Source organism: Sinocyclocheilus grahami, unplaced genomic scaffold, assembly GCF_001515645.1.
Source record: "Sinocyclocheilus grahami isolate Dianchi unplaced genomic scaffold, SAMN03320097.WGS_v1.1 scaffold353.1, whole genome shotgun sequence".
Classification (NCBI taxonomy): Eukaryota; Metazoa; Chordata; class Actinopteri; order Cypriniformes; family Cyprinidae; genus Sinocyclocheilus; species Sinocyclocheilus grahami.
The window spans coordinates 1159295-1175144 of NW_015505532.1; the positions used below are offsets into that span (position 1 = coordinate 1159295).

At 36.8% G+C, this 15850-nt stretch overlaps 1 protein-coding gene across 1 annotated transcript in view; it reads right to left on the reverse strand.

The window, feature by feature from the left end:
* Positions 1 to 1474: 1474 nt before the first annotated feature.
* Positions 1475 to 15850, reverse strand: part of LOC107548720 (Na(+)/H(+) exchange regulatory cofactor NHE-RF1-like) — a 31365-nt gene continuing 16989 nt past the window's right edge. The window contains exons 4-6 of the mRNA XM_016229519.1: positions 13779 to 13785; positions 4252 to 4399; positions 1475 to 3145 (exon numbers count right to left, since the gene is read on the reverse strand). Coding sequence (XP_016085005.1) covers positions 2999 to 3145; positions 4252 to 4399; positions 13779 to 13785 — 302 coding nt within the window. The 3' untranslated portion in view covers positions 1475 to 2998. The remainder of the gene's footprint in view (positions 3146 to 4251; positions 4400 to 13778; positions 13786 to 15850) is intronic.

The window sequence follows — 15850 nt, forward strand, 5'->3', positions numbered from 1 at the left end:
ACATTGTTTTATTTTATTTTTCATTATTTGAACATTTGAACATGGGCTGAATTTTTTGTAGTGATTGTATTTATTTGTAAGGTTTAGTTACATAGTTCATTTATTAAAAATATGGCATTTGCTGTAGGGCTTAATTTGAGTGTTTTTTTGTATTAGTTTTGGATGAAGGTCTTGTTATATATATATATATATATATATATATATATATATATATATATATATACACTTTTTTAAGTTTGGAGGATTTGATGATTTTAAACATTTGCCTTTTTATAACTGTGTGTGTGTATATATATATATAAATGTTTAAAATCATCAAATCCTCCAAACTTAAAAAAGTGTATTTACTGAAAATATTTGAATGTCTGCTGCCTATTTACAAGGTCTGCTTTATGGTAATTTAAAAGTAAGCATTTAAATCTTGTGTGTGCTAAATCCCATTTTGTATTTGATTGTATCTACTTGTGCTTGCTCTTAAAGTGGTTTGTATTTGTGTTTAATGAGTTTTTCACCTGATTGATTGACTGAATGAACACGGCATCGAACTTTCACAATAAAAAAGGGAAAAGGAGAGCAAAAGTGTGGTCAATGAGTGAAATACAGTTGAATTCTTCTTGTAGTCGGCTGTCTTTTCAAGTGGGAGAGTTCTGCACACTGAGAACCTTGCAAAACAGTGAGGATTCACTTGGCTGTGAAAAACCGGGCTGTGAAGACTGGAGAAGAGAAACCAGAACAGCAACCAGCCAGGCCTGGAAAGCCAGAAACCTGGAAAGACACTGAATAAAGAAGTGTAAACCATCACGTTACCTGTATCCTGTTGGAGTAGAGGACTGGAGCAGCTTAAAGCCAACAGAACAACAGCAAAACGCCAATTCTCCCAGCTTGCCAACAATGTTGTTAGGATGTGCACAATACTGTCTGAAGAGGAGCTCAGAGACAGTTAGGGTTAGGGTCATCATCATTAAGCTAATGATGATGGAAAAATGGAAGTTAATGATGATATGGAGGCCCAGTTCATTAAAGAAGGGAAGCTGGATGCAGATGTTCCTGTGTTGAACGAGCAGCAAAAGGCTGATATAGAAAAAAACTGCAAGTGAGTGAGATGAATCTAAAGGAGCTGAAAGACCTCATCCAGAAGACACTTTGGACCAACTTTGGAGAAGAGAAGCTAATTATGGTGGTAAACGGTGCAGAGGATAAAGCAGAGTGTTATGTCATCCATCGAATCCAGTGGCAATAAAGAGGCCTTTGACTTCTTGGAATCATTTGTGACCCATTTAACGTTATATGCATAAAGCATTGCAGAAATTCAGTGATTTTGCAACAACTGCAAAAGCAGAGGAATTTGTCAAAAGAAATATGTTTCTGAACAAAATGTATTGTTACATATAGAAATAACATTCACTTGTGCACACATATAGGACATGACACTGAAGTGATCAGAAGTTTAGATTATAGCTAATTATGGTGGTAAACGGTGCAGAGGATAAAGCAGAGTGTTATGTCATCCATCGAATCCAGTGGCAATAAAGAGGCCTTTGACTTCTTGGAATCATTTGTGACCCATTTAACGTTATATGCATAAAGCATTGCAGAAATTCAGTGATTTTGCAACAACTGCAAAAGCAGAGGAATTTGTCAAAAGAAATATGTTTTCTGAACAAAATGTATTGTTACATATAGAAATAACATTCACTTGTGCACACATATAGGACATGACACTGAAGTGATCAGAAGTTTAGATTATGTAAGGCATGTCAAAACTGTACATAGAAAAAAAAATATAGCAGGTGTCTCAGAAAACCTAACAGTGATACACTAACAGGAATTTACAGTGGCCTCAAAATATTTAATAAAATGTTGTATTTAATATAAAATGCTTCATTGCAGATTAGATTTCAGTGTGGAAATCTCAGACTTTTGGGCACCACTCTATGTTTATAACAGAAAGTGAGATTTCTACACATGTTCAGTCATTCATAATCATCAAACACACTCATTGGCTGATAGTCAGGAGTTCAGGATTCGCTTCTATCCACTCTTCATTTGGTCCTTCATTATAAAACAATAAAATGATTCTCAACAGAATTGGCAGAGAAATAAGACTGAGAGCTGCTTAACAAATCAGTCAGAAATCAAACTAGAACCAAAACACCTTGAACCAAATCTGCTCAATGTTGAACATGCTGGATTAGATACAATGGCTCTGTTCAGAATAGCATACGAACATAATATTACTATTTCTGTCATATATAGCGTGCGCAGTTTGTTAAGATGCTGAAGCACTGTATCCCACAATGCAGTGTGACTTGGCTTTCCATTTCGAATGAATTGAAACTACAGGCATGAGCTTTTACCTATTGTTTCATCAAACTGCCAAACCCTAAAAAAAACATATTTACACAAAATTGAATTAATATAAAATAAACGTAATTTTTCACATGATAACTGGATGCTGCTCATTAAATTAAACATGCAAAGTAATTGTTCTGTGACAACAGTATAGCATACCACTGTATGCATAACAGCATAAGGGGCCGTGCACATGTTGCGCCTAAAAACGCGTGGAAAACGGCGGAAAGCGGCGCGCCTAGCGTTTTAGGCGCGACATGTGAATGGCCCCTAACACTTCCACTTCTGTTTTACTAAATTCTAAAACAGTACGCAGTATACGGTGTGTAATGCACGGTATACAGTGAGCAGTAATATTACAGTAAGTTAGTAGCTACTCCATTCTGAACAGCCAATGACTGTAATACATGACAGTTGTACAATGTTACATTCCATTTGCCCCGTAGCAGATGTAATCTAATAAGCTGTTAGTAATTCATATACATAATTCAGAATACATATAAATCTGTGTGTACACACACTGTACATACATCATATGGAGCCTACTTCATTGATGACTTTAACCTCATTATAAGATCTGCTCTGTTTGATTAAGTCTTAAACAGAGCTGATGGATGGATGAATGGGTGGATGGACGATCGGAGGTCTATAGGTTACTGAAGAGTTCATTTTTCTTGCTCCAGTCCATGGGTGGAGCTCTCTTATTGGAGCGTTTCTGGTGAGCGCGCTCTTTCACCTGCTGCAGGGACAGATTGAGCTCTGGGATGGCATTTATGATGGACGGCTCCAAAGCCTGAGAGGAGAACAAACAAATAGAAACTCATGAATAACCTAAAATGGACCCTTTCAGAGTCTATTACAAGCATGTCCTCAAATGACAGTGGAGTACTCGATCAAAACACTTATGAAGCCAGAAATTATTTAACTTATTCATAAAGGTTGAAGGTTGACGTTCATTCGGGTACTTTCAGAAAATGTTATGCTATGTTTGAAATCGAATACCAGCTGCTTACTACACATTATGTGCTTGCTATTTTTTAAAAGTTTGTGAAAGTATGCAATGATTAATGCCAAACAGTAGTATGCTAGATTGGTGTCACACAATCTCATTATGTTTACTCCTGCAAAAAATGTTTATTCAAATGTGTACAAGTGTACTTGCAGTATAAAAACTATTAAACTAGTAGCTCACTGAGAGCATGCTTCAATACTCTCATAAACTAAAAAGTGGGCTCGAAGCACATAGCTAGTAAATTAACAATAATACCTAGTAGTACAGTACAAAATATAGTTCCACTACAAACGAAAAACTTGTGCATTCAAAGTTTACTTTGAAATACATGGCAAAGTATACTTTTATAAACTAAAAAGTAGGTCAATTTAGTCCCCAGAAATATTGAAATAGTACACTTACAAGCATACTACCAGTCCATTGATATTAGTATATTTACTACATAAAGTAAATTTGGAAAATCTTTGAACTTAAATTTACTTGAAGTATGCTTCTTTATTGTAAGTGCTGTATAAAACATTATGCACGTTTGATTTTGTGAGTGGCACATCTTTAAAATAATGTTTTTGTATTTGTTACATTTATTTTGGTGTAAAAATGTCTTAACCCTTGGCATTTGGGCCAAATATGTCAACAACAAGTCATTAAAATTCACGGCTGAAATTACTTCTACATCATTTCCCATCCGGGAAATGAACCCTTGAAAAAAAACATGAACTTTACCTGAAAAAGTTCAAGTTGAGCGCATTGCATTATGGGATTGAGTACCCAGTATGCAGTGTGCTCTGTAGTATACTGCATATTTTGGCACCTGTAGTAATAGGTCACCTGGGTATTCTGTTTATGTAGAAAATTAGCATATTCTAAACATCATAGGTCAGTCTCACCTCAGAAGGTGGAGTCGTGAGGGAGGTGTTGGAGGATGCGTTGGATGGAGACGGACTGATTGATAACTTCGAATCCTTCAGCTCCACCTCTTTGGACACATTTCCGTTAACCTGAACAGCAGACAGACATTTCAGTAACATGTCAGATCTCCTGAGGCTCGGTGCTTCGCTGTGTGCACTAGGGGTCAGACTTTAGCTGGTAAAGTGCTGAGTGTCAGCTGCAGTGTGTGGGCCTCAGGCTGCTGGAGACAGAGCTTCATTAACTGTACGAGTGGGCAGCATTAGCCGGGCATCAATACTGCTCCTCTGACAGGTGACAGTGCCCCCTTATTCCCTCCTGCCAGCTACGTCTGACACACCAACCATTAGCCAGAGGCTCTTACTTTCCCCCACAATCCTCTTTAGAGAAACTGTCCCCAAAGTCTCTAAACTTACGAACTCAAGCAATGAGTGGGTGACCGAAGAAGACGCCAGATACCTGATCCGTCCATGTCAACCAAAAATTATGGTGAATTCAGGTAGTAGCCGTAAATAAGTCTTACTGGCCATGGAATTGTATTTTGCCTCTTATATTTATATATAATAAAATACATATTTTTGTCTGTATGCCAGAGTGTCTTGCATATTAGTGTCACACGGCGCAGGTCATTGTGTCTCTGGTGGCAACACATACAAGCCAGTCTCTGTCTCACAGTGAAACTGCACCTGCCACAAAAATGTACGGATATATCATGATTGTGTTCCTTATGTTTCATTGTGGTGGCATAAAGTGAGAAATATTACACATAATGTGTCCTGGTGGAAAAGAAACAACTTTAAGCAGGGTAGGATTTGATTTTTATGTAAAAATGGTAACACTTTAGTTTGGGGACCAAGTCTCACTATAAACTAGTTGCTTATTAGCATACATATTACTAGAATATTGGCTGTTTATTAGTACTTATAAAGCACAAATTAATTTCTTATTCTGCATGGCCATATTCTATTAATCCTATTAATCCCCCACACCTAAACTTAACAAATACCTTACTAACTATTAATAAGCAGCAAATTACACTCTTAAAAATAAAGGTGCTTCACAATGCCATAGAAGAATCTTTTTGTCTAAATGGTTCCATAAAGAACCTATAAAATCTAAAGAACCTTTCTGTTTCACAAAAGGTTCTTTGGGGCGAAAGAAGGTTCTTCAGATTATAAAAAGGTAAGAAAGAGATGGTTCTTTAAAGAACCCTTGACTGAATGGTTCTTGTGGAACCAAAAATGGATCTTCTATGGCATCGCTTGAAGAACCTTTTGAAGCACCTTTATTTTTAAGAGTGTAGGTGTTTATTGAGGCAAAAGTCACACTTAATAGTTAGTTAATAGTGAGAATTGGTCCCCAAACTGAAGTGTGACCGTAAAAAATAAAATAAACCGTACAAATGCTGACAATAATTTATTGACTATAAATGTATTTATACAATTCAAAATGTAATCACTCTACATACGCAGCAACTTTATGCATCATACAAAAGACTCTAAATCAGTCTCAATTTTCTCACTCAGCAAGAGAGGCTCGTGACTCACTGGATCACAAGTTATTACTTTTGTCATTTGCAACTTGAAATAAAACTATTTAAGTTAATGGTCACCAAAACTGTTTGGTTACCAACATATCTTCTTTTGTGTTCAGCAAAAGAAACAATGTAGTTCAGGAATGAGATGATGATCACACTTTATTTTAAGGTCCAATTCTCACTATTAACAAACCATTAACTATGACCTTTGCCTCAATAAACTCCCAAATTTCTGCTTATTAATAGTAAGGTAGTTGTTAAGTTTAGGTATTGGGTAGGATTAGGGATGTAGAATATGGTCATGCAAAATATGTACTTTATAAATACTAATAAACAGCCAATATGTTAATAACAGGCATGCTAATAAGCAACTAGTTAATAGTGAGAATTGGTCCCTATACTAAAATGTTACTAATATTATTCTTTGGTGAACTATCCCTGTGTAATATGTGTATTTACTAACTGGTTGTTCAGGCAACCAGCATGAACATACAGTTAGGAAACAGTCACAAGGGTTTTCTTGTATTGGTACTTTGATTTAAAAACGTTTAAATTTGAACTCAAATATGTATAAGAATTTTTAATTGAGTATTTTTAGTTCTGTGTATAGAGTTGTGGTTTCATGTCTATAGCTGAATCCCAGCCATACTGATCTCAACTTACCTTGAACTTTACTCTTGCTACCTCGCTAAAATGAGTATTTCACATGTGGAAATGCTAATCTAGTGGCATTTGTGAGACAGCTGCACCAGTAGTATGCTAAAAGACACCATTGTTCAATAAATAATTGCATTCAATGATATTAATCACAATAAAACCATTCTTCCAGTTAATTATGCTGTTTTCACAGTGTCAGAATAACCACAATTATAAGAAGACAAAACAGAAACTGTGAGGTTTTCATGTCCTTTGACTCATTTCAGTGGCAATTATAGGTGGCTTTGTTGGTAATGACAGCAAAACACCTCATCACTTCCTCTATACTGTTTAGCAGTTTCATACTTTATCATATTTGAGCTTGATTTTCTTTATATTTCACACTTGTTACTTGAAATGCATTAAAGGGACAGTTCTCCCAAAAATTTCATAATTTACTCATCATCCTTTACTATAGGCGGAGGGTGAACCAACTCCAGGGTAAGGCTAAAAGCAACCAAATGTATTAACATCATAAACCCATCTTATTAGGCAAGGTCATGTAGGCTCAAAACAAATGTTTAATGGGACTGAATTTGTATTTAACGTGATTACAATTTAATAAAAACGTTAGAAATTGATAATTATATAACGTTTCCTTTCCACGGTTATTCAAACAGCGAATAAATTATATATTGAAAGTGACATTATCACTAACATTTATCTAGTAGCTGAATCCCAGCCATACTGATATATCCAGAACTTCAGCACTCTTTACAATTCTCATCTACGGAAGCGTGTTTCCGCCACTGAATAAAAAATGAAACAAGGTAATTCTGACTTTTTAATCTCACAATTCTGACTTTTTTTCTTAATTGCGTGTTGACATCTCGTAAATCTGACTTTTTTGTCACAAATGTGACTTTATATCTCGCAATTATGAGAAAAAAAATCAGAATTGCAAGACGTAAACTCAAAATTATGAGAAAAAAGTCAGACTTGTGAGATAAAAAGTCACAATTATGATTTTTTTATATTCAGTGGCAGAAGCAGGCGTCCATACTCATCCCTAATGATTATGGTCAATAAAACACTTTCTTGCTCTTCACATGCACTGCATGAAGTCAAGAAATATGTAGTGTATGCCACTAACTGACACATTTCAGACCAAAGTAATACAAATGACTCTCAATTAATGACAGAGGCCTTTTTGAATAAGCCGGACTGAAAACATTAAAACCTGATAGTGATTAATCCAGTCAAATTCTGAATAGAGACTGATCTTCAACCTCTAATGGGCTTCTTTTATGACCACTTATCATTGGCATAATCAGAAATAATTGCATATAATACAGCCACAGACTTCCCTTCATATGTGTCTAGAGAGCTGACTTCACTAAACACAACAATATGCAAACATTTCAATAAGAGGCATCAAAACATGCAAAGGTTTCCAATGACCTCTGAGAAACTTGTTGTAGTGTTTTTTTCTGCTGTGAGAACCTAGGTTCAGACACCGGTCAACACAAACAACTCAAGCTGCTGTATTTATTTAGAAAAGAGCACATGGGATAACAAATGAAACCCAAGCTGGAAAGTGCACATGGCTGAAAACTGGGGAAAAATTCGATCTCAGTATCCTTGTACTCTACTTGCTCTGAAATGGCTTGAAAGTGTGATTTTCATTCGAAGCCAGTTTGATTCAAAATATCTAATTCCAGAACTTTTTTGATTAAATGGAAACTAATGATATTTAATAACTACAAACGAACCAGGTTTTGAATATGATGCTCAATGTTATTAAAGCAACAATCCTCAAGAGGCCATGCATAACAGTGACAATGATGCTGCCATTGTAATATTTGCTGAATCGTCTGCATTTATCTATCAATAGCCACCTTAAAACTGCAAAAAGGTTTCATTTAATTTTATTCCAACGGCTAGAACCTCAACTTACCTTGAACTTTACTCTTGCTACCTCGCTAAAATGAGTATTTCACATGTGGAAATGCTAATCTAGTGGCATTTGTGAGACAGCTGCACCAGTAGTATGCTAAAAGACACCATTGTTCAATAAATAATTGCATTCAATGATATTAATCACAATAAAACCATTCTTCCAGTTAATTATGCTGTTTTCACAGTGTCAGAATAACCACAATTATAAGAAGACAAAACAGAAACTGTGAGGTTTTCATGTCCTTTGACTCATTTCAGTGGCAATTATAGGTGGCTTTGTAATAATAGGCAATGTTCTATGCTAAATTGTTGTCATATGACCTGGCATCCAGTTGACATCCATAATTCAATTTTGTAGAAGCATATTTAGGCTTTCCGTTCAAATAGATGTTAAAATAAATGGTTGACATTAATTCTGTTTCATTTGTCTCACTGGAAACGGAAGATCATTAGCAAATTTTGCCAAATGTACTATAGGAGTAGTATCTTATTATTCTATATTTAACATGGTCAATTTAACTGAAGTGATTTGGAATAATCTGACTGAAACAGTTTAATTGGCTGAAAGAGCTTTTCAGTTTAGTGTGATCCGCAAGCCCATAAGGAGAAACTCCTCAGAGATCTTTAGAGATTTATGAAGAACTAGAATGCCTGTTATTGAAGTTCTGCACATCCCTTGCCGCGTGAGTGTTTGTTTGCTCAGTATTTATGAATTGTGCCTTCCGCTACCAATAATAGTACATAATTTACTGTTTCATTTTACACATTCAAAATGAATTGGGTGGGTTAGGTATATCAGGGGGTATTAGGGATCAGGGGTTGGAGACGGGTAGGTTTAGGTATATGTAAGGTGGGAGGAGTTGGATCCCCCTAGATCTTGTGTTCTGCAGTGAGGACCATCTGGCAGTAGAGCTCATGAATGACTGTAAGGAATCCGGCACCGTTGAGTATTTAAACACTGTAGCACAGTGATATGACACTGATCCCAATTCCCAACAGCCTTTTCCTAAATTCACCTCTGAATAACTCGTTACTTTACTTAACTACAGTTTTTTATTTCTACTTTTCTCAGTAGAAAACATAGAGACATTTCGTTACATTTGCAACTGCAACGCACAAAAGAACAGCAAGGAAATCTTTGCGGATCTGTCCGCAAATGAATCTTTCGATTCAGCTTGGTTCCTTTGAATCTGTCAAACCAGTTCGCATATAGGTTTGAATGATTCATTTCGTGAATTTCATGAATCTGAATCTAAATCTCGCTAAGCACACCAAATTCACAGGAGGACCATCTGGCAGTAGAGCTCATGAATGACTGTAAGGAATCCGGCACCGTTGAGTATTTAAACACTGTAGCACAGTGATATGACACTGATCCCAATTCCCAACAGCCTTTTCCTAAATTCACCTCTGAATAACTCGTTACTTTACTTAACTACAGTTTTTTATTTCTACTTTTCTCAGTAGAAAACATAGAGACATTTCGTTACATTTGCAACTGCAACGCACAAAAGAACAACAAGGAAATATTTGCGGATCTGTCCGCAAATGAATCTTTCGATTCAGCTTGGTTCCTTTGAATCTGTCAAACCAGTTCGCATATAGGTTTGAATGATTCATTTCGTCAATTTCATGAATCTGAATCTAAATCTCGCTAAGCACACCAAATTCACAGGGGTTCATTTTTGGTCACCACCACTGTGTACGAGCGTCCTGACACATACTTTTGAGTTACATACACTTTCTTTTTATTTATTTATTTGTTTATTTATGAATCCCAGCTTCAGGGCTGCAGTGTGACGTCACATTCAGACGTCACTGAGACTGGCTATAAATGCAGGGCATTTCTTCATGAGTGCAGCGCTGGTGACATTTAGGTTCCTGGTTTTCTGGGATTATAGGGGACTGAATCCTTAAGGCCTCTATCACACAGAATGCGTTTTTTGCAGTGAGAGGCGCCTTTTTAAAATTGTTTTCGGTTGGCAGTGAGCGTTTTTGCAGGAGTGCTCTGAGCGCCTGAAGTTGAAAAAAAGCAACTCTGAGCAGAAAAGCACCCGACGTCATTCGCGTTTTTTTTTATTGTCCAATCGAATTAACGGAGAGGCGGGCCTTCTGTTGTGGTGACGAATAGTCTCGCATAGCCAGACCTTCAGACTGACGGCTGAAGGTCTGGAATCCATGGCAGCTTTCATTGGCCAAGGCCCGTCCATGAGGCCGTTTGACAACATGTCAAACAACCAATTACAGTTTGTTTCGTTTCAGCGTCACGTTTCGGGGCGTGGAAATGTCGCCACAATAACAGACCGGTGTGTAAAACTCTCGGATGTATTTTAAAGATTCTGTGCCGCGAACTTTAAATATTTCACATACTTTTGAAAATCCAGCATTTAGTTGATCCTGATAAGCGCTCGTCGCCACAGTTGTAAACCCGACGGCTTTCTTCTTTCGTGAGGAGGTTTGGCGCAACGGAATCTTTGTTTCCAGGCGGAACGTTAAAGAACGCGACACATCTCCCGGAAATCCTGTATAATTCAACCAATCCGATGACGACTTTGAAACTCCTGAAGTGTTTCCACTTTTGTGTGCCGTATGCATCAGACGTTCAGCCAACGGTCCGTGTGCGTGACGTCTGAGGCTGAGACTAGGTGACGAAAGTTTACCATTTCTTAGGAAGGCCGGAAACTGCATTGATGGAGGAGAAACTTTTGGTGTCTGTCGCAGGTTACCCGGAGCTGTATTTTTTAAGGTTTCTGGTAACATGACAGTTTACTTTACAGCAAAAACCAAAGATTGTAGAGCGCTCGCACTATAATCCTTTGATTAGACTGACAGGACAGTTGATTTGGCGGTTGCCTAGCAACATAAAAACGCAGCGCACTGCTCTTTTTTTTTAAAGTCACAAAAAAAAGGTGTGATCGGGGCCTTAGTTTAGATTAGATTTGGGGGGTTAGATTTTGGTCAGGGCCCCCAGGGCACCTCCTGAAGCTGGAAGTAGGCCACAGCCTGCAAGGTGGGTGGGAAGCAGGGGGCGCCTTAGATCGTAACCACAACCCAACCATTTTTATTACTATGTTTCCAAAGATACACTCACCTACACTCTTCACACTTCACATTATACGTCACATACAACACATCACCACAAAGTATCATAAATGTAAATATTATGGTACATAAATTCCAGTAGGCCTATCATGCTATATGTACCATTTTATTGCCATCAGATACCATCCTTTTAAAACAGTACTGAGCTCATATTAGTATTTCTTTGTTCTTGTGTAGTGATAACACTAGAGACATTATCATAAAATAAATGACATTACACTTATTCATGTAAACAATGCATTTTACTTTAATATAAGTTGCATGTATGATATTTAAAAAACATTTATGAATAATGTATTTCTCAATGAACACAGACACACATTAGCCATTGTCAGATGTTAATAAATGAAATTGTAGTAAATAGTCTCAGTTTAACATTTGTGTTTTTTAATCATATTTCCATTTTACAAAAATAACGGGTTATTTCAGGCTTTGTATTATAATCATCTCATGTTTAAAGACCTAATGAAGTGGTTTGCTACTTGTAATATGAAGCTCTACCTGTACATTGCATGGACGGAGTAAGAAATGTCAAACTTAAGTGTCTAAATGCATATGGTGCATGCAATGGTGTGTTATATATTTGTTATAAATAAATATAGGGTAGTTATTAAGAATAAAGCACTGACTTTAATTACCAGTGAACCACACCATGAGGAAGAGAATAAGGGCATTTTTTTACTACTTTCATTGATGATAAGTTAGTGTATTAGTTTGGAAAGTTCATGATATTCTAGGATTTGTCCATGGAAGCATATTGAATGATTGCTGTTTATTCAATGTGCCAGTAAAGCTGTAGTAAGGTTGCATAACATTACACAGTACAAACAATAAGACTGAATACTTTTACAGGGGTCCTATCAAGTCTCAGGTGTTTGAAACTCCTGAAGTGTTTCCACTTTTGTGTGCCGTATGCATCAGACGTTCAGCCAACGGTCCGTGTGCGTGACGTCTGAGGCTGAGACTAGGTGACGAAAGTTTACCATTTCTTAGGAAGGCCGGAAACTGCATTGATGGAGGAGAAACTTTTGGTGTCTGTCGCAGGTTACCCGGAGCTGTATTTTTTAAGGTTTCTGGTAACATGACAGTTTACTTTACAGCAAAAACCAAAGATTTTAGAGCGCTCACACTATAATCCTTTGATTAGACTGACAGGACAGTTGATTTGGCGGTTGCCTAGCAACATAAAAACGCAGCGCACTGCTCTTTTTTTTTAAAGTCACAAAAAAAGGTGTGATCGGGGCCTTAGTTTAGATTAGATTTGGGGGGTTAGATTTTGGTCAGGGCCCCCAGGGCACCTCCTGAAGCTCTAAGTAGGCCACAGCCTGCAAGGTGGGTGGGAAGCAGGGGGCGCCTTAGATCGTAACCACAACCCAACCATTTTTATTACTATGTTTCCAAAGATACACTCACCTACACTCTTCACACTTCACATTATACGTCACATACAACACATCACCACAAAGTATCATAAATGTAAATATTATGGTACATAAATTCCAGTAGGCCTATCATGCTATATGTACCATTTTATTGCCATCAGATACCATCCTTTTAAAACAGTACTGAGCTCATATTAGTATTTCTTTGTTCTTGTGTAGTGATAACACTAGAGACATTATCATAAAATAAATGACATTACACTTATTCATGTAAACAATGCATTTTACTTTAATATAAGTTGCATGTATGATATTTAAAAAACATTTATGAATAATGTATTTCTCAATGAACACAGACACACATTAGCCATTGTCAGATGTTAATAAATGAAATTGTAGTAAATAGTCTCAGTTTAACATTTGTGTTTTTTAATCATATTTCCATTTTACAAAAATAACGGGTTATTTCAGGCTTTGTATTATAATCATCTCATGTTTAAAGACCTAATGAAGTGGTTTGCTACTTGTAATATGAAGCTCTACCTGTACATTGCATGGACGGAGTAAGAAATGTCAAACTTAAGTGTCTAAATGCATATGGTGCATGCAATGGTGTGTTATATATTTGTTATAAATAAATATAGGGTAGTTATTAAGAATAAAGCACTGACTTTAATTACCAGTGAACCACACCATGAGGAAGAGAATAAGGGCATTTTTTTACTACTTTCATTGATGATAAGTTAGTGTATTAGTTTGGAAAGTTCATGATATTCTAGGATTTGTCCATGGAAGCATATTGAATGATTGCTGTTTATTCAATGTGCCAGTAAAGCTGTAGTAAGGTTGCATAACATTACACAGTACAAACAATAAGACTGAATACTTTTACAGGGGTCCTATCAAGTCTCAGGTGTCCCAGAATGTGTCTGGGAAGTTTTACCTCAAAATACACCACAGATTACATCATGCTGAAAATGCCCCTTAGTCCTATCAAGTCTCAGGTGTCCCAGAATGTGTCTGGGAAGTTTTACCTCAAAATACACCACAGATAATTTATTACATCATGCTGAAAATGCCCCTTTATGGGTGGAAATAAAATCGCACAGTTTTCATGTATGTCTCTTTAAATGCAAATGAGCTGCTGCTCCCTGCCCTCTTTCCAGAAGAGGATCACATCTTGTGCCTCTGTTTGTTTTTGAATATCATTTCTATTGTGCGTGACACTGCAGTTCTTCATCATCATAAAAAAAAATATTATGTGTCTTAAAAGCCTTGTCATTTTAAACTTCTGATATACGGTTTTCTGAGAGCACAGAAAGTTGGCTCTCTCGTGCCAACTGTCAAATGCACACAAGGTTATGTCCAAAAAAAAGAAGTTCACATAAACACAGTCGGTTGTAAATAGCTGCATGTGTATCAGTACATTAGATCTGTGAAATGGTGTCTCATGGTGACAACACACTACTAACCCAACTCAACCAGGCCTCACCCCCTCTTATTATTTTGTGTATGTCTTGGGCAGGAATTAAATTATTTAACATAGTGACATGCACATTCCCGAAAGTTGCTTACTGATATAGGCCTAGAGAATAACTCCCTTTGGAGTGGATTTTGTGCTTAGTAACTTTATAGATCTTTTTAATGCACAAACAGCAACATTATATACGAAAGGAAGTTCAAAATGTAAAAAAAAAAGCATAATAGGCCCCCTTTGAAATGTTGGCTTATGTACATTTCTTATATACATTTCTAGATATGCTAATTTATTTTTAAACATAAAAATTAATACTTCAATTTTTCAATAAAGTGATGAAGCATAAAGCTGCAGTCACACTAGGTTTGGAGCATGCAAAATTTATTCGGATTCTGCAACTGTCGTCGTAGGACGTTATGCTCTGCAGCGTCATTTTAAAATCTTAAAGGTGCCATAGAATGCATTGATACAATATTTTAAATTGTTCTGTGATATCTATATAGAAGGTATGTGGCTTAGATAAGGGCAAAAAATCTCCAGAAATGGTTTTACATGTCCATTTACAACCCTAGGATTTGTCCCTAGAATGAGATGGTCTGTTTTTACCTAATTTGGAAGGGTCATGAATAATAATGTTGAGCTCTGCTCTGATTGGCTATTTCACAGTGCAGCTAATTTCAGTAGCTCACACAGCAGGAAGGAAATATATATTTCAATACTGTCTCTCGCAGTTATATCATTGGGTAATTATACTGTATATAAAATGCGGACATCAGGGAGCCACTATTAATATGCGGGGCATTGAAACTGCTTTCGATCGCGTTTTACTTTAACTTTTGAGATTTGCGATCGCACATGCTCTGTGTTACAAGATCAGATGCTTGTCAGTGGTGCTCAGGATCTGTAAATCATTCGCCATCATCCTCAGTCATCTCTCCTTACTCTGTTTATGTGGTAAGTGAAATCTTATGTACTGTAATTTAACAGGCTACCGCTAGCAAGCATCTAACCATGTCCTTTTAGTGGCTCGCGTTATTTTATTAGAATGCTGCTTTCTGTGCCTTTCTGAATACAGACACCAACCCATCCCTGCACAGCCTGGAACATAACATTTATTTCCATGATCTGCCATTTTCGCTATTATCCTCGCTTTTTTTTCTTCACAATACCTGCAGAACTTCTGATGATTTGGTTGTGCAGGTTCGGCTGGCGGCTGGCATAGAACATGGGCGGGTATATGCAAATGTAGGGGGTGTAAATATGAGTGATCCCGACTGTAACGTCACAGTCGGTGTTATGTTCTGATTCGCCTATTTTTCAGTGGTCTTTTGCATGCACGTGATTTACATAAGAAGGAGGAAACAATGGTGTTTGAGGCTCACGGTATGTAATTTCCATGTACAGAACTGTTAGTATTCAACTATGCCAAGGTAAATACAGTTTTCCATTCTATGGCACCTTTAAATTCAACACATAACTAATAACAA